The sequence below is a fragment of the Xiphophorus maculatus genome, chromosome 6 (assembly GCF_002775205.1).
Source record: "Xiphophorus maculatus strain JP 163 A chromosome 6, X_maculatus-5.0-male, whole genome shotgun sequence".
NCBI classification, from domain to species: domain Eukaryota; kingdom Metazoa; phylum Chordata; class Actinopteri; order Cyprinodontiformes; family Poeciliidae; genus Xiphophorus; species Xiphophorus maculatus.
In genome coordinates this window covers 17,184,396-17,206,047 of record NC_036448.1, presented here as the reverse complement: position 1 = coordinate 17,206,047, position 21,652 = coordinate 17,184,396, and the positions used below count along the sequence as shown (strand labels likewise).

General features: G+C 37.2%; 2 protein-coding genes across 8 annotated transcripts in view; both read right to left on the bottom strand.

Moving 5' to 3' along the window:
- The window catches only part of spidr (scaffolding protein involved in DNA repair), a 44,014-nt gene extending 37,798 nt beyond the window's left edge, over positions 1-6,216 (bottom strand). For 2 of the 6 annotated variants that reach the window (XR_002752878.1, XM_023335165.1), the window contains exons 1-6: positions 5,992-6,216; positions 5,600-5,746; positions 5,450-5,510; positions 4,840-5,046; positions 2,876-3,018; positions 132-367 (exon numbers count right to left, since the gene is read on the bottom strand). Coding sequence is in view for 5 of the 6 variants with exons in the window: in XM_023335165.1 (XP_023190933.1) it covers positions 132-367; positions 2,876-3,018; positions 4,840-5,046; positions 5,450-5,510; positions 5,600-5,746; positions 5,992-6,006 (809 nt within the window). In the remaining variant the exon portion in view is untranslated. Of the gene's footprint in view, positions 1-131; positions 368-946; positions 1,046-2,875; positions 3,019-4,839; positions 5,047-5,449; positions 5,511-5,599; positions 5,747-5,991 lie in introns of those variants that run through there. The other 4 variants (XM_023335163.1, XM_023335164.1, XM_014471932.2 and 1 more) reach the window with 4 other exon arrangements.
- Positions 6,217-7,030: 814 nt separating this feature from the next.
- Positions 7,031-20,185, bottom strand: mapre2 (microtubule associated protein RP/EB family member 2). Of its 2 annotated transcripts, none has more exons than XM_023335929.1 (7): positions 20,106-20,185; positions 12,264-12,391; positions 11,666-11,811; positions 11,366-11,582; positions 10,990-11,135; positions 10,002-10,160; positions 7,031-8,318 (listed from the first exon to the last, which is right to left on the bottom strand). In XM_023335929.1, exons 2-7 carry the CDS (start codon positions 12,382-12,384, stop codon positions 8,220-8,222), a joined length of 888 nt encoding a protein of 295 aa, XP_023191697.1. In that variant the 5' UTR covers positions 12,385-12,391; positions 20,106-20,185; the 3' UTR covers positions 7,031-8,219. The 2 variants fall into 2 exon arrangements, with proteins under 2 accessions (XP_023191697.1, XP_023191696.1); XM_023335928.1 differs by lacking the exon at positions 20,106-20,185 and adding an exon at positions 15,492-15,797.
- Positions 20,186-21,652: the final 1,467 nt, after the last annotated feature.

Sequence of the window (21,652 nt, the reverse complement as noted above, 5' to 3'; positions counted from 1 at the left end):
GAAAAACATTGACTTCATGAAAATTATATTTTTGTACTGCCTGAAATTGTGCCAGATTAATTTTCACATAAGACTTCAAACCTATTGTAGATTGTTCTGCACACATAAAAAAAACCCCACACAATTCACACCTTTTAAACTTTCTTTTCTTTTTGGTAGAGTCTTCAGGTGTTTTGAACTGCCTGTCCATTGGTTTTTGAGGTGTCTGCAGCATTGCCTGCGCAGATCTCAGCCAGTCACGGACAGACCTTTTGCTGCCCTCTCCAGATTGGAGAGAAAAGACGTCGGAGTCCAGTTTGCTAGATGTCAGCGTGCAGCCAAGATCATCTCCATCAGACACATAACCTGAGATCTCTAGCTCTTTCATCTAAGAACAAAGTACAGGATGTGAAATTTTCAATGAGTCAGCATAACAAAAAATGATATGAAGTTAAAAGGTGATAATGACCTGACTCAGACATTAGTAAATTAACAACACTGAACTGAGAAAATGCGCTAAAATACAGAGGAGGTGGATACGGTACACTGACTGATAAATCCACAAGATAAGGTAACAAAACAAACTTTTTCTGCTGTATCATTGCTGAGTACACCTGAGAAAATCTGTTCACATGGAAAAATCCACAAGAACCTGAGTTCCTGTCATGTGCAGACAAGACCAGCATACCAGGCTATGTCAGTCAATCTGTTCTCTTATTTGAATCAACTTGACCCTGGTAGGCAAAATGCCAGCAGACGTCACACTCTAACCAGCCACAGGGAAAAAGGAACACTATGTTCCTGGCCTGGGCTCAAAAATGTTTTCACCCAGCACTGAAGCATTGTAAGCGTACAGCGTAGCAAAGCCCCATCCACTTGCAAGCTTCTTCTCTCCCCCGAGAACAAACAGTAGTAAAACTACACTTGTAGTCTTGCTCTTGTTAGAATGGAATTGGAGTTTTTTGACCTCTTTGTGCGCAGTGCTTTAAGGAGTCAGAACGAGCAACACGCTTCATCTGGGAAGTGGCCTCACTCGTAAAATTCTCTTCACATGCAAAGTCCCCTTCCTGGCTCCGCCTGTCCACTTTCAGCGGCAAATACAATAACACTGAGTCTGACAGGCGAGCTCTGACTGAGTCAGCCAGGCATTTATCAGGCGTAATAAACTTTGCCCTCTGCTGAGATCTTCCCACTTCGTATCCTGCTGGATCCGGCTTGATTTACAGTTTTGAAGCGCACAAGGAGGTTTATTTCTAAAGAACACGTCAACTTGTACATAATGTTGGGGAAAATCAAGTCAATATTTACTCAATCTAGAATAAACTGTTTTCATCAACTAATATTCCATTCTTTAACTTGCTAACATTACTAAATGCAGAAACTTGAAAGCTTCCTCAAAGATTCCATGTTCTAACCACAAACCTCCTGTTAGGTGATCTTAAATCTTTTTGACCCCATAAAGCTGATGGCAGCAAATGAAAATTGTGACGAGAGGAAGTAGCTAAGGTCTGTGGGAGCGATGTTAATCTGTCAACAGGCTTCCTCTTAACATGCGACCTCTACACGCAGACATTTTTGCACAACTTAGTGACTATATGTGTTTGTTTGTTCCCAGCAGACCCAAAGTGGCTAATCTAGCAATCACTGTGAAGGTATTTTTTAAAAACTTAACTTGGCAAACCACAAAAATGCAGCACTTAATCCAAACGTTCCAAACCAAATACAAAGTTGGCCTAAAATTAATAAAAGATAAAACTGAGTGTTTGCTTGAACCTGAGCCCAAACCCTCTCCACTCCTTATGCATTCTCTCCATGCCAGCCCTGCCTTTAACAAACATTTCCTGTGAATGATTTCTGAGAAAGACCAGTCAGTCTAAATCTTCAACTATACAGAGAATATGGTAAGAATTCAAAGTTTTGTTTTTTTTTAATTCTATGCTTTTCAATTAAGTTTTAAGCAATTAAGGAAAGAGGAAAAAAGTCTGAAGTGACTTTAAGACATCAATAAAGGGTGTCATCAAAAATAACATGATGGATTTTTATAGTAGGACAAATAAAAAAATAAACAAAATGCTATAAAGGGGACACTTAATATTGCTGAGAATCTATTTTTAGAGTTGAGCAGCTTAACGGTTATATTAAGAACCATTAATGTAAAGACAAATATTTTAATATTGAACCCTTAGATCAGTAAATGTTTCTCCTGTCTTCTATGCAATATTAACTATTTCCCCATCATAGCTGCTTTGAATGTCTTCAACATCCCAAAATGTCTTGCATTTAAGCCAGAGGGGATTTTTGCTGTCTCAGCTGATACATTTTGACAGAACATAACATGATTCCAGGTTGTCAACACTAAAGTTTTCAGATCATCTAGGAAGAGTAAAAACTCCACCTGGTGGTATAACAGCTGAACATACAATGACCAGTGAGAAAATCCATATAAACAGAACTAATAAGAAGACTTGAACTGAACCAAAATAGCACAATTATTCTTTCACTCTGAAATATGAGCTCTTGTTAACCTTTAACTGTCAGTAAAGCTCAATGCAAACCTTCATGGCGTATTACTAGCAAAAACAATGATGTAACTTTTCTCATTGGCCGTAACATACTCAGTTAGCATCAATATACAGTAGTAACCTAAATTTTACGTCATGTTGTGGATGATACCCTGAATGAAATACCTAAATGAATATAAAGTAGAGTTCTAGCTCCATCTAGTGTCTCTTCACAAAATTACAACTTTAAAGAATAATCAGTTTGTGTTCAAATATCGAGCTCTACTTTCTCTAAAGTGGATTTATGTGCACAGTAGAACCTGTGAGGAAAACAGATTTCACCTTTTATACAATGTTAATTTTGAAGGTTATTTACAGAAGTACAGTAATCTCACATGTTCAGAATCGAGAGGACAAACATTTGTGTTTTCATCAGCAGACTCCGACCCACAGTCTGAAATTTGCTGCCCGCTGTCCTTTTCATCATCTTCCTCGGACTGATCCAGATCGCTGTCTGTTTCTATAACAGGAAGATCATCTGAAGACAGACAAAAAAGAAAGATTCAGCACTTTTAAATGGTGCAAACAATATCTTAAAATCTTTATCAGTAAACACGGTGGTGTTATCGAGGAACAAAGGTCTATTCAGTAAGTATGCTAGATAACTGAGAAAATTCGAGAAAACAACAGTGTTGTGTGCTACCTGCATTAAAAGATCATTTGGATTTAAATAACCAAACAAGTAAAAGACGTGAGATATTCAATTAGGAAAAGACATGCCTATGAACGCAATTAGCTATTTAACCTTCCTTGGTGCGAAGAATATCCTTTTTTCTTAAGCTAACTTTTTCATAACATGTCCTGTGGCAGTGAGAATATGCTTCACATTTAGGCAAGTCAAATAATTGGTTTTCAAGACGAAAACAAAGATGACTGCCGAAACTACAATGACTAAGTTCAACTGTGCAACAGATCTTTTGATAATCTGGTTAAAGACAACATAGGTCCACCATAGAAAGAAGAGCTACAAGTGTATTTTATGGGGATTTTATGTGACGGACCAACACAGAGTCAGAAATAATTTTAAAATTGAAGGTAGATAGTACAGTTATTTTATTTTATTTTTTTTCAAGTAAAAATGTTAAATGTTGTGCAGTACATGCGCATAGTTATCAGTGTTAAGCCTTTTATATTTAGAGACTTTTTAGAGACTTTTTAGACAAAAAGCTGAAAGGCTAAAACTGAAATCGGCAGGTCAGTCATTTTAAAGATCGATGATCGGCCAAAAAACTGTAACCAGTGCAGCTCTAGTTTTTATACTGAGATTACACACAAGTGGAACTCCTTCTACCCACTGTGTGACTCCTGACAAACTTTTAGAGTCAGTGCTGTGATCTTTGGTTGCTTCAGTTTGCCAGGTCAAGACAAAAAAAAAAAGAGGTCAAAAAATAAGCGGTCCACTAATTTATTGCGGAATCAGCTTTCTTTTTTTAATTGCTTTCCCCCCCAAGATGATAATTTCAAGATTCATTAGGCCCAACATATTAAAAGAATGGTTCAGCAGGCATTACACATTCCTTTCACATATGGATTAGTTTAACCCAGGATAATAATATTCAGCATGTTCTTCAGGAAACTACACAGGCTCCCAACATCGATGCTAAATCTTTTGAAAAATATTCCAACTGTTGACACAATGAAGAAAAAGTGATACTTTATTTTGCCAACACAATCACATGTGGAAACTTTTTGTACGTCTAGTGGGTGCTTGATAAAGCAACACTAATTGCCAAGACTTCCTAACAGGTTTGTTACTCGTTTTGTTTGAGAAATCAGGTGTTTCACAAGGGGAGTATAGGTTTCCAAAACACCTTGAATGCAGTGAATGTACCAGCAGTGTCAGCAATTTTATAAACAGCATTTCTAATTAGAAAATATAAAGTAGCATGTGAAAGAACTGTTAAGGAGCCATTAAGTACAAGTGAAAGGGAAGAGCTTGTGTGCTGGAGCATGACACATGAAAAAAAAACATGGTTGCTATTTAGAAATTAACTTTTTTTAAGCGCACCATAACTCATAATCGTCATCAAATACTGTGATTTGATGCACAGTAAGATCAAAGATCTTGCACCATTATACCATTATACAGAGTAGGTGCTGTACATGAGAGTATTTATTCCAATAGAGATTGTTTTATGGGCAAAATTCACTCAGAGAGAGGACTGTAAAAACACATTTCACTTTCATGGCTCTCTTGTCTAAAACACGATAAAAAAAAAAATCTGTATTTTAAAGATACTATGTTAAATATGTTTAAAATGCCACAATTCAATAGGTCTGGGCAAATATTATTCTTTACCTTTCTCATTAGTGAGCATGCTCAGAGCAGTAGTGTAAGACTGAATCAGAGCATTAGGTCTTCTTGGCATTGGAGGTCGCGGCCTCTGTTGCAAAGCAACTTTGGACTTACGCTGCACCTGACTCTCATCATCAGACGGTTCAGTTTCACTGGAACTCCAGGCGATATCCACCGGGTCCTCATCATGGCTGGGAGCACTGCTCTGCACTGAGAAACCAAAAACATAAAGAAGAAAATTATGTCAGGACTTAAAAAACAGTGTTTAACAAGCAGACATGCAAAAAAAAGATTAGCAGCAAAAGAGCTGAAAAAACTACCCAAATCCATTCAAACTGTCAGCAGTATATCTGATCTTAATAGTCTCAGGAGGGCTCCAATATTTACACAAAGAAAAATAGCCAGAAAGGAATTTTCCAAAATGTATGTAGATAAGCCTTAAACAGTTGGTGAAGAAATACTGCCTGGAAATAGCTCAAAAAAAGTTGCAGGGAAAGAAGTTTCGTTTTGGGTGTTTTTTGTTGTATCTGCCTTACTTAGCATTGAATTAGAGAGCCTCTCTCAGAAATCACACTGTAGAATAAACAATTTCTTTTATTTCTCCTGGTATTACCTATAGCAGGATTCTGAGCCAACTTCCTTTTGACAGACAGCTTTTTTCCTGACTGAAGAGTCTGCAATAAAAGCAAAAGCTATTACAACCACCAGGACAATCAGAGGTGTACAGTGTAGTCACTTTATAGACAGTGGGAAGCTTTGTCACCGCGGTGCCCAAAAAACTGTCCCCGCATGTTGCCCAACTTCTGGAGGATAGAAGTGATGTAGTTTCCCTCTCCCTTTTTTGAGGACCACTTTCAACAGCATCCGCCGGAAACAAAAGACACTTTATGTCTTTGGAGAGTCTTTTACGCTGACAAAGAGATTAAAAGAGTAGTTAACAATACAGATTTTCTTTAATTCAACTTAAATAGTGTAGAAAGTAAATCATCTGAGTTTAATTACTAACTAAAATAATGCAACTCTGCTCAGGTCACTACATGGCAGGTAGGTAAACGCCTGTCCGAAGTCTTAAGAAGCCGGCCGGATAACATGGGTTGCTAAAGCAAGTGAAGTTTAGCGTAACTCGGCTAACAAGCTAGTTAGCAGCCTTCTTACCTTCCTAGAAGACATGGAAACAAAAACATGCAAACTTCCAACTTAGTAATGTTTCCGCTGTGGGTGTCTTTGAACAATAAGGGTGTTTAACCCGTTTCTAGCAAGTTCCCGGTGTTTGTAGCTGGACAGGTGTGCAAAGAAAGCGAAGTGAAAGAACTACTGGTGGAGTTAGCTCAACAGCAGTAGATATGCTTCATTTTTTAGCAGCGAGTCCCGGAGGCGGGCGGGCTACGCATGTGATTCACAACCACGTTCTAGACACAAAATCCCCTTACTGTGCCAAGTTAAGGGCTTTCATTTATTCATTTCTGGACACAGGAAAATAACAAGTCTACCCTTTTTCATCAATATAAGTCAGATGTTATATGTCTCTACGTATGTGCTTTAGTTTCGCTAAACTGCCACTCCATAAAACAGGAGGACGTAAACGCAACACTGTTATGACTATTGGAGATTTTTTTCATTAACTCTGTGGGAACCCTGCAAACATAATACATTAAGTCCACGTTTTTCTTGCTTGAGTTGATGTTTTTACAAGTAGGTTTTTAAAATCTTGTGAGCTTGTTCTACCCCACTAAGTCGACACTTTTTAGAACCACATTTTGCTACAGTTGCAGCTTCTGAGACTGAACATTTTGGGAATTCTCAGGATTTTTTAAGCCTTGCCTTAATTTCTCAAATGGGTTTCAGTCTTGGCATTTAAAAAATACGACTATGCTTTCATATAACACATTCAATTTAAGCTATATTTTTGCCCAATATTTAGCTCCAACCACCTTCCCTGTCCATGTTGAAGAAAAGTCTTCCCACAGCATGATGCTGCCAGCTCTATTTTACACAGCGAATGATGTATGTAGCATGATGTGAAGAAAACAGTTTAGTACTCCATCAAACAAATTAATTAAGTTATTTCAGTTGTGAGTCACTGTTCATTTATATTTACAGGACACATCTTCTGTGGACTCAAAATGTAATTTTATTACAGCACATCCACTCGAATCGTAATATCTTTCAAACAGCAAGTTAAACATACAAAAGCTCACTTAACATATCTGTTTTTTTTATTAAATATGTAAAAAGCAGGTCAAGTTATTCACAAATGAAATGCACACATGCAACACATTTTGGGGGGAATGCATAAAGAATGGGACATGGAAGAAAAAAAACATTTACCATTCATTAACTATTGACAGTTCATGTTTACATTCCTTTTTTATTTACACAATATTATATAACTAAAGCATTGTGGTGCGCTGTTCAGCTCAATATTTGTAAATGCAATATTAAGAAAGGGTACACAATGTACTTACTGGAATATTATGAGGCAACCTGCTCAGTGAACCGACTCATCTCTCTAAGACCTGTGGTTTAAAAGAGAAAAAATCTAAAAATACAAACAGAGTGCTGAGATTGAGAACCTAAAGAAGGCTGCTTTATCATAAGACTAGTCAAGTCTAGCTGTTCTGCTCCAATAACACATTGTTCGACATACTGATTATCTGAAAACTTGTAATTGGGAGGACAGCTGTGAAATAGTCACAAGTTGGCATTTTACTAGATTTTATTCATAACTCCGTAACAGGATAGTCCTCCTTCATGAGGAAGCAATGCAGATTTTTGCTCTATTTCTAAGGCTTAATAATAATAAATACGGTGAGGATCTATGGACAGATTGTCCAGAACAGAGTCAATGTCAGTGCAACACATGGGAGGAGGTTAAATAAGAGCTACTACAAGCCCTTCCAGGGCTTTGCTTATTGCATTCTTGTGGTTAATATTGATATGCAGAATGACACAGAAATAAAAAATAACAATAATAAAAGTGTAGAGTTTAACACTTGCAATGACAGGTTAAGGTTACCTGCCTAAACTTCAGCATTTTATCACATCTACTGCAGGAGTCAAAACTACTTTCCACCCACACAGTCTGTGAAAACTTCTGTGATGGTCTGAGCTTGTCTGCTACTGGAGGTCATGGGTACAAACCTGCCACAGCAGTTCACCAAAGAGTCACAAAAACACCAAACAGTGAGCAGAGATACAAAAAAAAAAAGAAAAGAAAAGAAAGAAATCCCTGTAATGGTATTTTTTTAATCCAGAAGGTTGCTTCATGTGCTCATTCTTGGAGAGAACAAAAAAAATAAAAACAGTGAGGAGAAATTAAAAATCCTTGACAGTTCTCACATAATAAAAAGAGGAGTTTTAACTGCGGTGAGGGATGATGGCAGTTAGTATTCATCTTGTTCTTCCTGCGGATCTTGTGATGTCGCCTCGTGGGCTTGCTGGTCCGCTTCCTGCCCGTCACCCTCAGCCAGATCCCCTCGGTCCTAAAAAAAGAGATGCTGAAGGTGAGTATCGGTTTAAGGCAAGCTCATGTGATCATAAACACACACAAAGACTTCTTAACTCGTCCAAATGAACAATAACTTTCATCAGATTTCTTAACTATTAAGATGGACTTGAAACTACAAACTACAAGTTTTGCTTTAAGAACATTTTAAGACTACAGGTCCAGTTCAACCTAAATTTGAAGCTGTCTGTCATCCAAAAAGTAGTTAAGTGTCCTGGATTTGATTTTTGAATGAGTTTACGTTTAGTCAGACAGTCAAAATGCTGTTGGTTAAAATGCTAAAATCAATATGTGACTGGTTAAATCAAAGATAAATAATGTTAATTATATTTTTTTTAAAATGTAAAAACATCCACATGTCCTGCATTTTTTGTCCTTCAAAAGTTGAAGATGAAAAACCAGTGTGGAAAATTAAAGATTATTCCATACTCAATTTTCTTTCATCCATACTTCCTCAGTTCAGAAAAACATCCAAAATATAATTCCATATTTTTCCAGACTTTTCAAGGCTGTGTATGAACTCTGATACCACCTATTCACAACAAACAGCCCCTGGAGACCAGTGTTGTATAAAGTACTGAAATCTCAGAGTCAAGTAAAAGTACAAGTACCTCTCCAAAATACGACTTTGGTAAAAGTCGAAGTCACTGACTGAAATGTTACTTGAGTAAAAGTCTTAAAGTATCTGAAACTTCTTGTACTTAAGTATGGAAATTACTGTAAAAATGGATGTACTCAAGTAATGTAATGAAAAGTACAAGTAAAAAGTAAAACAAGGCAAGTTTGAATGACATTTCTTATATTTTGGTAAACTTGTCAAATAAACTTAAAATAATGTACCCAACCAAGTGCAGGCAAAATGAAACCTGCTAATAAATTGTTCCAGTTTTAAAGAGTAGCACATGTTAATGGTTTGTGGTTTTGAACTTGCATGCCTTTCCTATATTCGTTAAATTTAGTCTAAATTGCTATCGCTATGGCTTCTGTCCCCCATTGAACTAGGGTGACCAGGCGTCCTCTTTTTCCCGGACATGTCCTACTTTTCAGACCTAAAAAGATGTCCGGGGGGAATTTAAAAAATGTCCGGGATTTTGGTCAATTGCCTCAAAACACATTACATAGCTTACAGTGCATTATAGGGCACGGCGCTGCGTGTCACGTAATCCCTGAGCCGCGTCAGTGCGGGCAGCACTCTTCTCTGTACGGCCCTCCCACCTGCCGGGTGTAAGGTGTTCTGATTTCTGATTTCCCCAACAATGGGAGAAGCGAAACAGGTGTATCCTATTGGTGGTGATGAACAAGCCCAGGCAAGCAGGCTACGGACTTTGTTCGGTAGCCTGCTTGCTACTTGCTAATCAGTAGGTGGGGTCAAAACACTTTGTTTCTCTCTCTCGCTTTTTTGTAACGAGTAACTAAACCACACATTGAAAATGTATCGGAGTAAAAGTACGCAATTAAGTTCGGAAATATAGTGAAGTAAAAGTGAAAGTCATCAAACATTTTCATACTCCAGGAAAGTATGAAGTACTCCAAAATATACTTAAGTACAGTAGTGAAGTATTTTTACTTCGTTACTATACAACACTGCTGGAGACATTAAAACAGGAGAAAGAAAATGTCCCATGTAAGAGAAAAAGACATTGTGAAAACCGAAGCTGACCTGTTCGTCCGAAGCATATAGCACCTCCATTAGCCGATCGACAAACGGGCTGTTTTCTTCACCCTGTTCCTGACACAGCATCTCCACTTCCCGCAGCTTGCTGAAGTAGTAATCCCGCTCCTTTTCAACCCCTTCCAGTGCCAACTTTAATGTGTTCACCTGAAAACAAAAACAGAACAGTTGAAGGACTTTTTTTTTTTTTTCCATTTTTTACTCCGAAGAGTTTTTGCGGCACTAGTGGCTTGTATTTTTTGCGGCAGTAGGCAGACAGGAAAGAGGGCGAGGAGGACGGGGAGGACATGCGGCAAAGGTCGCCGGGAGTCAAACCCGCGACGTCCGCGTCGAGGACTAAGGCCTCCAAACGCGGGGCGTGCTAACCCCCTGCGCCACCACAGCACGCTCCTGAAGGACATTTTTAATGAGGAAGCAAAAACAAAAACAGAAGTGACAAGACAAACTGGAAGAGCAAGCTGTTTCCAAAACAACCAAATGTCCAAATCTTCATCTTGGAACATAGTAAAAAATAAATTCATTAATGAATAATATAATAATTGAATAAAATATTTATCTGCTCAAACCAGCAAGAAAAACATCCTCACAATGGTGTGAGGCAAAGCTTTAATGTTTAGCCTAATCTCAGAGGAGATGAAGCTCTTGATGTGAAGATTGGAGAACAAAGATGTCCTATTTTTGTCACCAACTGAAATTGCATAAATTGTAGAAATTTCAAATTCTATCCCTATACATTAAATTAGGACTTGGGTGGATTTAGTTAATGTAGGGAATTATTAAATACCAGAAAAGTCAAAACTTTTTATTTCTGCATCCCAGCAAACTCTGCTTCATTTTTCTTGAAGAGCAGCTTCCTCTAAAAAATAGAGGACAGAGTGACGAGTGGAAATGATAAATATTGTACAGTCTCCTTTTACGATGAACTGGGAAAGTGAACGTAAACAAACTAAAATTGGGAGTGTGAGTGAACGCTTACCTGCTCAGTAAGATGAGTGACCTGCACTTCCAGTTCTTTCTCTCCTTTGGCAGGAGTCGATACAGTTGCAGGTATCTTTTTGGCTGAAGAGGGTCTGGATGTTGGCGTTGAAGCCTTGGGAGTAGAGGAGCTCAACCTTGAAGCTCCTGTAGCACATCAACAGGTGTTTGTAATATTGACAGAAAATCAGAAAAGGTCAATTTTGATTTAAATCATTGAAGTTCAAACAGTTTCTATTCATTGTCAAACACAAACGAAAACTCAAAAAGTTTCAGTACAGACAGGGATGCTGATCAGAGTGGATGGTGGAGTGGATTCAAGTTGACTAAACTTTAACAATTATTAATTTTCTTTCATGTTGTTAGCTGAAGCTTACCTGCCGTGGGGGAGCTGGCTGCATGGTGAGACTTCTTTGGCAGGTTGAAGATTTGCTCACCAGGATCAGGCGGGGGTATCGCATCCTGACCCTGCCTGGCTTCCACCGGGTCGTACTCTTTACCATCATAGTTGGCATCAAAGAACTTCTTAAACCACTGGATGAAATCCAAGTTGTCCTGAAATCTGCCTTTAACGAGTTTCTCCACTGGAATAATCTAAGAAGTAGAAATCGAAAGTTAAGCGTGTGTTAGAATGAGAAGGCGTGTGATCTGAATAAAGCCGCATTTGGGAGACCCACCTTGTCCACATTCATCCTTTTGAAGGACGCCTGCAGGAGTTTGAAATTGTGAATGTATTCATGTTCCAATTTAGCTTGAAATTTGACCTTTTTAAGACTGATGCAGCCAGGGAAGAGCAGATCCATGAACTGGCAATAAGCAGCCCCTAGAGATAGAATAACAATGCAAAATTCTGTAAATTCTAATATTACAGGTGAAATTACAGATATTTTTTATGTCATCTACTTGGAAAAAATGAGGGGATCCCACACAATGTAGGCCAAATCTAATCTGAGCCTAATTAGGAAGCACATAAGAAGTAATCAACCAATTAGTCTCCACCTGAAAAAAAGGGTTAGAGTGTATGTGTGCATGTGTGTGTGTTTGTGAAGGAAGTGACTGATTGAAATTGGATTACTCGGCCACAGCGGGACAAGGCAGCGGGTTTCAGGTTTATTTTTAGACAACTCTCGGCAAGAAAGAGGTGAGCATGTGTCCACAGGTTGCTATAGAACTGCTATCTTAAACAGAAAAGGATTTAGAGCCATCCATGCATTACAAAGCAAAGATGTAATCTGCAAAACATGCTTCCCATATCAAACAGCTGCCTGTTCGTACCTGACGATAGCTGCTCCACTTTTGTGTAGTTTAGGCAGAGAATATCGTTAACCCAGGCAATGATGTCATGCCTGCTCATAGTCTCCTGGGTTATTGAGGTAGAATATACGTTGACCGCCATCCCCCAGCTGAAACAGAACGGAGAAAAACGTTAACTAACAAATGCAGACTGACGGGTGTTTACTTACCCGTGTTCAAAATCTTTAGAAAATAAAGACTTGATAAGCCTGTAATTATTAGCTTAAAATGACATTAAACTGCATCAATATGTGAAGTTTTCACTTAGTCTGCGAGAGAGTATTTAATGTTTTGATGCGACAAGAAACTCCAGGCTAATTTTTAGGACCTCAACAATGGGTCGGTTGCCAAAGCAACTCTTTCAAACCCCCAAATATCCTTATTGATGCCTCTCCTACAGTGTCAAGCTTTTAATGAGACGTCAGAAAAATAATATGAGTTTTCTCCAAATTCATGGAGGTTAGAGTTGTGCAGCTCTACCCCTCCCTCACGTGTTGCTGTACATTACTTGTCAACCGGCTTTTTCTTCTCCAATGCTTAAAAAGACCATTTTGGGTATGTGATAACATCTGAAAAGGATAGTGTCAAAATAAAAACATTTAATCACATGTTTAAAAAAGACTACTACTCATTAATTTTAATAATTAAATAAAAGCAATTAGAGCATTCTGTGTGAACATAAAGCTGTGGCAGTTTTACTCCAGGTGCATCATGGATTGAGAATCTAATTTTAGCTCACGTCGACTCATTAAACATCACATCACTGTAAAAATCCTAATTTCAATAATCTTTCATTTATCAATGTAGATACCATTACAATAAATTAAGCCAGGTCAAGAATGGTACACTGCATATCCTGAAATTTCTAAACCTATTAACTGAAAATCCACAGAAAAGGTCCTCTTCTGGGAATCAAAGTGCACAGAAGTTCTAGAAATCGATACAGATTTTCTTGCCAGTAGCAAATACGTCTGCTAGTATCACTCCATTGTTTTTTTGTTTGTTTGTTTTATTTTGTTGTTGTTTTTATATGAGATTGAATTGTAATATTCCAAATCTAGTTGCCAAATCCACTAATTGGGGCCACTTCTAACTACAGATTATAAGGTGACAATGAACCATCAACATATCTGCAAACTAAAACTTTCTACAGATGAGGCAGTTAAACAAACTCTCCAAATGATGTCCAATCAGTGCTCAGAAATTCAGCAGCTAGCTCAACAACTAAGGAATGTCCTTTGATCAACTGAACTATGGATCAGTGACAAAAGCGCAAAGTGGCTTTAAAAGAGCTTCAGTGGTTCTACAGGTCCAAAGGGAATCATACAAATCTATTCTAGTGCTGTAATGATATTGCTCAGTCTGTCTCAAAGACTAATTTATATCATAAATCACACGAACATGTTGAATTGGGCTATATAGGAACTAGAAAGACAATTTGTTCATTCTGACAGAAAACAACATTGAAAGCAGTTCATCAAATTTACATATAAATACGAGCAACCACTCACATTGGGAATTTTTCCTATCAGCTTGTGTGTGCACGTGTTAAAAATAGGAAATGGCAATATCACAATAATATACAAACTCATTCAATAAATTAGAACATTATTGAAAATTTTCTTTATTTGAATAAGATGGTTCACTATGAGGAATTTTTTTTTTTTTTTCACCATAGACTAATGTTTTCAAGCCTTTATTTCTTGTAATTATGTTGATTTTCCACTTATAGGTATTAAATTTGATATTTAAGATTAGAATATTACATCAAGCTAATAAAAAAGGATTTGGGGCTTGATGTATACTTAATATCTTATTCTATAGCAAACTTTTGCATTTTGAGGTGTGGAAAAAAATGGTGAGCTACAATCTATCTTATAATAGGGTAAATAAGATGTGCTGTAATTGTTTTTTTGTTGTTGTTTTTTTATTTATCTGGGTGTTATGAATACATTGTACCATGACCTGCCGGACTGTCAGTTATGCTGAGGGATTCAGCTCTCTAATTTTGGCCTGTACATGTGAAATCATTGGTTTAATTTACAATAAACATTTTATTGTTTAAACAGTTGAGGTTTTGATTGATCCAGAAGTAGAAAAATAATTCTTTGGTTTTGAGACAGAACTTGGAACATTCAGATCAGAAGTATGCAAATATTAGGGATAAGAAATTAGCCACACACATATAAAAAATAAAAAAAAATCTCTGGTTCATATCGATCCTAATTGCAAGAAGCCTGTTTTGTAAATGTATTGTACTCCAGCTATAGATTGTTGTGCTTCCCTGCCAACAAGATTTTGTGTTTCACAAGATCAGTCATCTCTAGTTTGCAAATGAGGTTTGATCTTTTTTTTCCCCCCCAAAAAAAAAATCCCTGTGCAAGGAACCATTTCATGCAGCGAGAAGACAGAAGCATTAACACAATCCTCTGATCGTGGAACAGAGCGTAATAACATATTAAAACAGTTAATAATCATTCTCCACACGCAGAGAACAAGATACACGGCATAATATTAAGCTGTGGAGGAGGAGGAGAGGGTCCTCTCACTGATTCTCTGAGGCCGAAGGCAGGAAGGAAACTGGGCCAGCCCATCTCATGTCAACAAAGCGGATGTATGCGCTGCTGTTAGCATGCTTTGTTAGCCTTGCGAGGCTAACCAGGACTGGACTGGTGCCTGAATCTTAACGCGGCGGCAGTCGTCTCCTTTACATGGGACTCTACAAGTTAATTAGAAACACCAAATGCCCTTTTATCACAGCAGCAGAGACCGATTGTCCGCAGCAGACTGTCATGTCACGACGGGAATGTTCTAGCAGCAGCTTCTCTCGGGGTAGCCGTTGGATTTAAAAAGCCGCTCCGTGTCAATCCTCCCGATGAAAAATGAATAAAAATGTTCTTGCCCCAATGCACACCGAGCCATTTAACCGTCCGTTGCTACCTGCAACGACTTTGGCATGTGTAGCGTGGCAGGAATCTGTGGTTTTAGGGTGATTTTAGAGTGATTTGCGCCACACTCCCATTCTGAGCTAACAGGATTTGACATTCGGAGGAGAAAAAACATAACGGATCGCCGCAAAGGGAGAAGGGACGCCGAGGAGGAGGCCAGAACACAACATGCGTTTCATGCTTTGCTCAGTGCGTGTCTTTTTATGACCTTTCCCTCCCCCCCATCGTAACATGACATAAAAGCGGCATTACACTGGTTTACCTGTAGGCGCGCTCTCCCCGCACAGTATTTTTCCTGTAAGGAATGATGTTGGTTCCGTTGTCCTGGACGATGTCGTTGTTATTCTCTCCATTTGGGGAAAGGGCTTGGGTGGGACCGGGCATTTGGGTTTCTAAAATGTTGAACAGATACTCTGTTCTTGCTCTCTGGTCGGGTGGAGAGGGGAAAAAGAGACACCAGGAACGATGCAAAAAAAGCTATGAAAGCGGCGCACCTCCAAAGCTCCCCGCTTCTGTCCGCTTATTCCTCACAAATCTCTGCCCTGATGATGACGGCGTCGCAACCCGCACCACGTGACCAATGGGGCTGGTTGCTATGTCAGCGCACCACTCTGTGTTGATAACTAGCTATAATATCGAAGTTTCGAAACTGATTTATTGTTTATGTTGATGACTTGCCAAACAAGGGGCATCTTGGAATATTGTCAAAAAATGATCATCAGTAAAAGCTTCAAATAATATTAGTAGACAGCCGTCCTAATTGCCCAGCTTACGTCAGGTTGTTGTGGTATCCTACAAAGAAATCAGCAAAGCAGGATAATAGCGCAATAAGCACATTAACTGAAAAATTACAACTAGATTTAGTGCGTGTTTATTAAATATTTTCTAATAAAACAACCTCTTATTGTCCAGCAGCTGATACAATATTTGACTTAAAAACAAGCTTTTCAGATCAGGTTAGGCATTTCAGTGAAACTGTGATATATTTAATTAAGGGTTAAACCAGTAATCTATACTGATCCATAGTCGTGATAACCAGCATGTTGTCAAAAGCCAGCAAAATATTGTCTTTAAAGAAAAAAATATATGAGAATAATTTAAGTGTTTTAGGTTCCATAGTCATGTCTGATTTTTGTAGTGATATTGGATATTTATATCGGTTTAGACTAAGATACATATCTTTACTAATAATGTCACCAATAATGTACAATTGTGTAATTAAGCAGTCAAAATTCTACAAGTGTACATTTGAGAAACTTTATGGATATGGGCATTTTCTTTTTTCTACATTCTGACTCCTGCGGTGAAAATCAGCACACATCTACAATGCATGTTCGTTCGTATTTCTCATTTTGAAGAGTGGCTAATGAAAACATGCTTCTGTGTCATGTTATATTTATACCTCATGGATAAAGGGAAGTCAAGGACTACCAATTAATTGTTGTTCAACACTCTGATTAACCTAAAAAGTCTGTATCATGATAAATGTTGCATTTGCAGTTGCATTTATTTTATATCATTGTCAGTGCCACTGGAAGTGGCACCAATTATTTTATTGATCAAATTTTTAAATATGTTAACATTTAAAACATCTCTACCGGTGGTGCGAATAAATGTTAATATTTAATTAATTAATGTTAAAACAACATCCAACTATTGTAAATGAGAAACATAAAACTCTCATTTATAACCATGAAAGTAGTAATTATTGTGAAAAAGTAACTAACTATAGAAACAATTTCACTTTAGATTTATAAGTCAATTCAACAAAAAGTATCTAGCTGCAACATAGATTCACATTTTGTACCACTGTTTATTTGGGTTGCCATATATGGTGTAATTACACTGCTTTTGTGTTGTTATTTCCATGTAACAACTGAGAGGGACAAATTATGTCTTTCTGAAAAACTAATTGTGAAATTTGTGAAAATGATAAGAAGCTTATCATAGAGTCTGAACACAACTTACTGTCATAATACAAAGAAAATGAAAAATGTCTTATCAGACTAGTATGGCTATAGCAGCCAAACATATGAGGCACAAATAGTACATATGGATCATGGACAATTTCACTGATTTCCTCAGACAAATAATAAAAATCTATGTGACCACTGAAGCTCCAAGCTACAAGACCTTTGTTTTCTTTTCTTCTTGTGGAGGACACAAGCATTTCAAGTTGCTAATAACATCTCCAACAAAACCCATGAAGTACAGCATTTTTACTGCCTTGGTTTCTTGCTTTTGTTTTTCTTTTTGCCATTTCTTCACGAAAAGCTTCCATCAGACCTCGAGATCAATACAAAAATCCACCAAACATCACCCTCAGTTTAAAGGTCAACTGATACAAAAACCTAAAGCTCTTTACCCATCAATTTTTTCCTGCCTTCATTTAATAGATCCACATGCTAGTTTTATTATCAGATATGTAACAATTTAAAAAATACTGTGTCTTATTTAAATAAATTCAAACGCTAAAAGAGTAAACTTGGTGTGTTTTTTGTTTCGCTTGTCAAATTAGATTTAACACACCTTTAAATACATTTAATTGCTGTTTACTTGTTTAAATTGCAAACCCAGATCTGAATACTATTGTTCTTCTATATCGCAAAAGGTATGGGCAAGCAGTCTGTGCATATAGTTCAAACTCCAGCGCCACCTTCAGGTTATGGTTAGTAAGCCAATGGTTCTTCAACATAGCATCTGAAAAATATGACCCTGGAAAAGACAACCAAGACTTTGGTTTCCCAATTCACCTAATTCATCTTAAAGGAGATGAAGTAGCTACATTTTTTGTACCTTATTTAAATTCAGCACTTTGTAGTCAACTATTCTGAGCTTATGTATTTCTTTCTTTACTTCGAATCAATCTGGAAAGTATTTTTCATTTAAAATATTATGAAGCAGCATTTGTACAGCTTTCTCTTTGTAGGTGTACTTTCCAGATTCTGATTAGAATTAGATAAACATTTTGTCAATAACTGTAGTGTTTGGTTCTGTTGCTGTTTTACTGTAGTGATTTATCCAGCTTTAGCCAGTGGATCACCAAATGTTTATTACATTATTAATTCATCATTATTGAAATCTGCAATTTCACTCTATGAAGTGACTAATTTAAGTATTTATTTTTCTTTTTGCAGAATACTTCAACCTCACTTAGACTGGATGGAGAATGACTGCTTTGCTACAGACTCTAAATAAGAGTTAGGTATAAACTTTGACTAGGCCAACGTAAACCATCTGTATGTTTGATCTTAACCATTCTTTTGTAGCTCTTGTATCGTTTATGGTTGTTATCCTGCTCAAAGGTGAGCCTTTCTGCAGTCTCAAGTCCAGGATTACTCTGCCTTTAGCTCCACTCATCTTCCAATCCACTCTGTCCAAGGTGTGTTCAGGGTAATGTAGTGTCAGCTCTTTGACACACAACACATATTGGATGTAGCCAAAAAGTTACATTTTGGTCTCATCTGACCATAGCATCTTCTTCCTCAAAGTCCATATTTGTGGCAACTTTTGCTTGTCCTGTTGACAGATTCTCCCAGCTGATCTGTGGATCTCTGCAGCTTCTCCAGAGATACCACAAGCTGCTTCTCTTGAAATATTGCTTTACACCCAAACCCTGCTTTGAACCTCTCTACATCTTGATTTCTGGCTTCTCTGGTGTGTTATTTCATTTTCATTGTGATGTTTGTCTTCTAATGTGAAGTAACTACAGTAACCTATAAAGCCTTTACAGAGCAGCTCTGTATATCCTGTTTAAATTACACATAGTTGGACTCATTTTATTTAATAGGTCATTCTGAAACCAATTTGCAACACTGGATTTCTTTCAGATGTATCAGATTAAAGAGGGCTGAAAATTAAAGTCTAAAAAATACTTTTCATTCCATTTCATTTGTAATGTTCTACTTTGTGGTGGCCATCACATGAAGTCTCAATAAAAGTCACTGCAGTTTGCGGCTAAAACTAACTAAGTGTGAAAAGCTTCAAAGGGCAAAAATACTTCTGCAAGCAACACAATAAAGATCTCCAGAAGCTCAAATAGCAAACAATGCTAAGAGCCTGCCTGATGCTCTTCTGTTTATGTTGCAAGCTGTCAATTTAGATTTAGATTGTAACAGATTGGTGGTGCTCAGCTCAAGACTGATGCTTTACAGGAAACATTAGGGTTGTATGTTATGCTGATGCGATCAATCATCACTGAGTTCTGTATTGCTTGAGCTTTATCCTACACATTAAAATCATAGGCAAATATGCCTCCTAGTAGGAGTGGATTTGAGTGTAAGGCACTCTTAAAGCAACAGAGTACGGGGTGCAGATGTGTTGGCTAGTGAATTAACACTGTAGACACATCTGGGGAATTGACAAAAATCAATGAAAAACTAATGAGGATTCCAAAACTTCTCAAACCCGTTAAATATTCCCGTCTCTGCTATAACACACATCCCGCTATTGTTATTTATCAAGGGAAAAGCAGGATAACCCTGCTAATGTACAGATTTTAAAGCAACCGTCTCACCGAACAGCTAAAGTCAGTCTGTTGAAGGAAGCTAACTCAATTTACTGTAACAAAATAGCGATGTATGGAAAAGCCAAAACAATTCAAGTGGAAGAGCGATGGTTTATATTTACGCCAAAGATAATTTCAAGAGATAGCGGGACATAATGTTCAACTAACAACCAAGTTACTGTATGCTAATGTTGCCTTCACTGTCAAACCAGTGACATATGCTCTGACCCTCTCTAACATCACCACAAGCACCAGCTACCGCCGCGTACAACCACGTTGTGGATTAAAAAAACAAAAATTCCGTCTCACTTTGCGAATCAAAACGAATCACAGATTTTAAAAAAATTCAACATAGCAAATCTTACTCACCGCTTAACTCCGATCCACAGATTACAATGTGTTAAAAAAGAAAGCTGTTTTCCGGCTGAGCAGCCCCACCCTCAAACGCGTGTAAAACGAAGAACGTAGAGGTGAAAACTGATTGGATAGCGTTTCATCGGTGTCGCAGTTGATTGGTCCGTAGATAACATCTGTTGTTGTAGTAGCCAATGGCGTCCTCGTGCGTTGATCATTCACAACTTACGACATGTCTGTCTTCTCGCTTTCTCACATATTAAAAAATGTTTTTATCTAAATATTTGCTAGAAAGAAAAGTTTACAAAAACACTTTAAAATAAATACTTTTTTATTTATAAAGCAAAGCACATTAAAGACCTCAGTTGCACTAAACCACTGTACATGGCAAAAGGTCTATGGAAAGCTAATTAAAGAAAGCGTTAAACAACGACCGATAAATAATATTCTAACTTATGAATTAAATATTATGAAGAATTTTAATTCGTTTTTTTTCAAATGCGTAATATTTAAAATGTTTAAATTAAGAAAGTTTGATTGTTTTTTAAAAGCCAGATGTGAACACAGCACCTTCATATAAAACTACTGAAAGAGGACACATCTCAAATAAAATAAATAAAATTAGAAGTATATCTAAATATTAGAAAGTTATTTCTAAATTATATTATTATTATTAATATTACATCACATAATAGCAATAGATTTTATATTGTTCAGAGAAGAAATATGAAGCGTTCAGTACAGTTATCTAAAAAATAATTAATATCCATTTGAGGAAAAGTGGCCGTATCATAAAGGCAATTTAATCAAAGAAATATGCACAAAACATACAATATATTTCAAAAAGTATAATATCTGCAAGTTTAGACCTTACCATGGCCAGTGAAAAACAATCAAATAGGTCCCAACCAGGTTTGGTGTTTTTTATTTATTTATCATTATTTAGTTTTTCTTATTAACTTTTGATTATTGAAATCTTGACACTTCTATATATATTTTAAATGGACTTTATAAAAAAGTGCAACTGCTTTTCTACAGTGCAGGGCCCAGTGTAGTGCTTATAACTCTACTTTAAGGGAGTCATTGCAATGCATAAATTTACACTTTGAGTTAAAAAGAGGAAAAAATACTGTAAAAGAATCGGCCATTGAAACAACTGCACTTCCCCTATGTCAACATTGGATGGCAGTATGGCACTTGAACGTGGACAAGGAAACCTTAAGGCATAAAGGAACTGTTATGGCTGATTTACATCTGACAAAGTAGAGACTATGTCAAACAATGACCACACAATGAGAAAGATAATGAAGTAATAGGGATAAGTATTTGTTGAGGGGAAAGAAAGAATATAAACTAACTGCATTCACTTCTGTAAGAACTGCAAATGGGAAATACTATAAAGCCAAAAATGTTAATTGTAAATTTTATTACTGCCCAAGTCATGAAGATAACAACTCAGTATATTCACAGAGCTATGAGATTCTGTTTCAGTTGACTGCATTTATGTTTCCTCACATGGTGAGTCTTGGTGATGAATTATAGACAATAGATTGAGGGTAGCC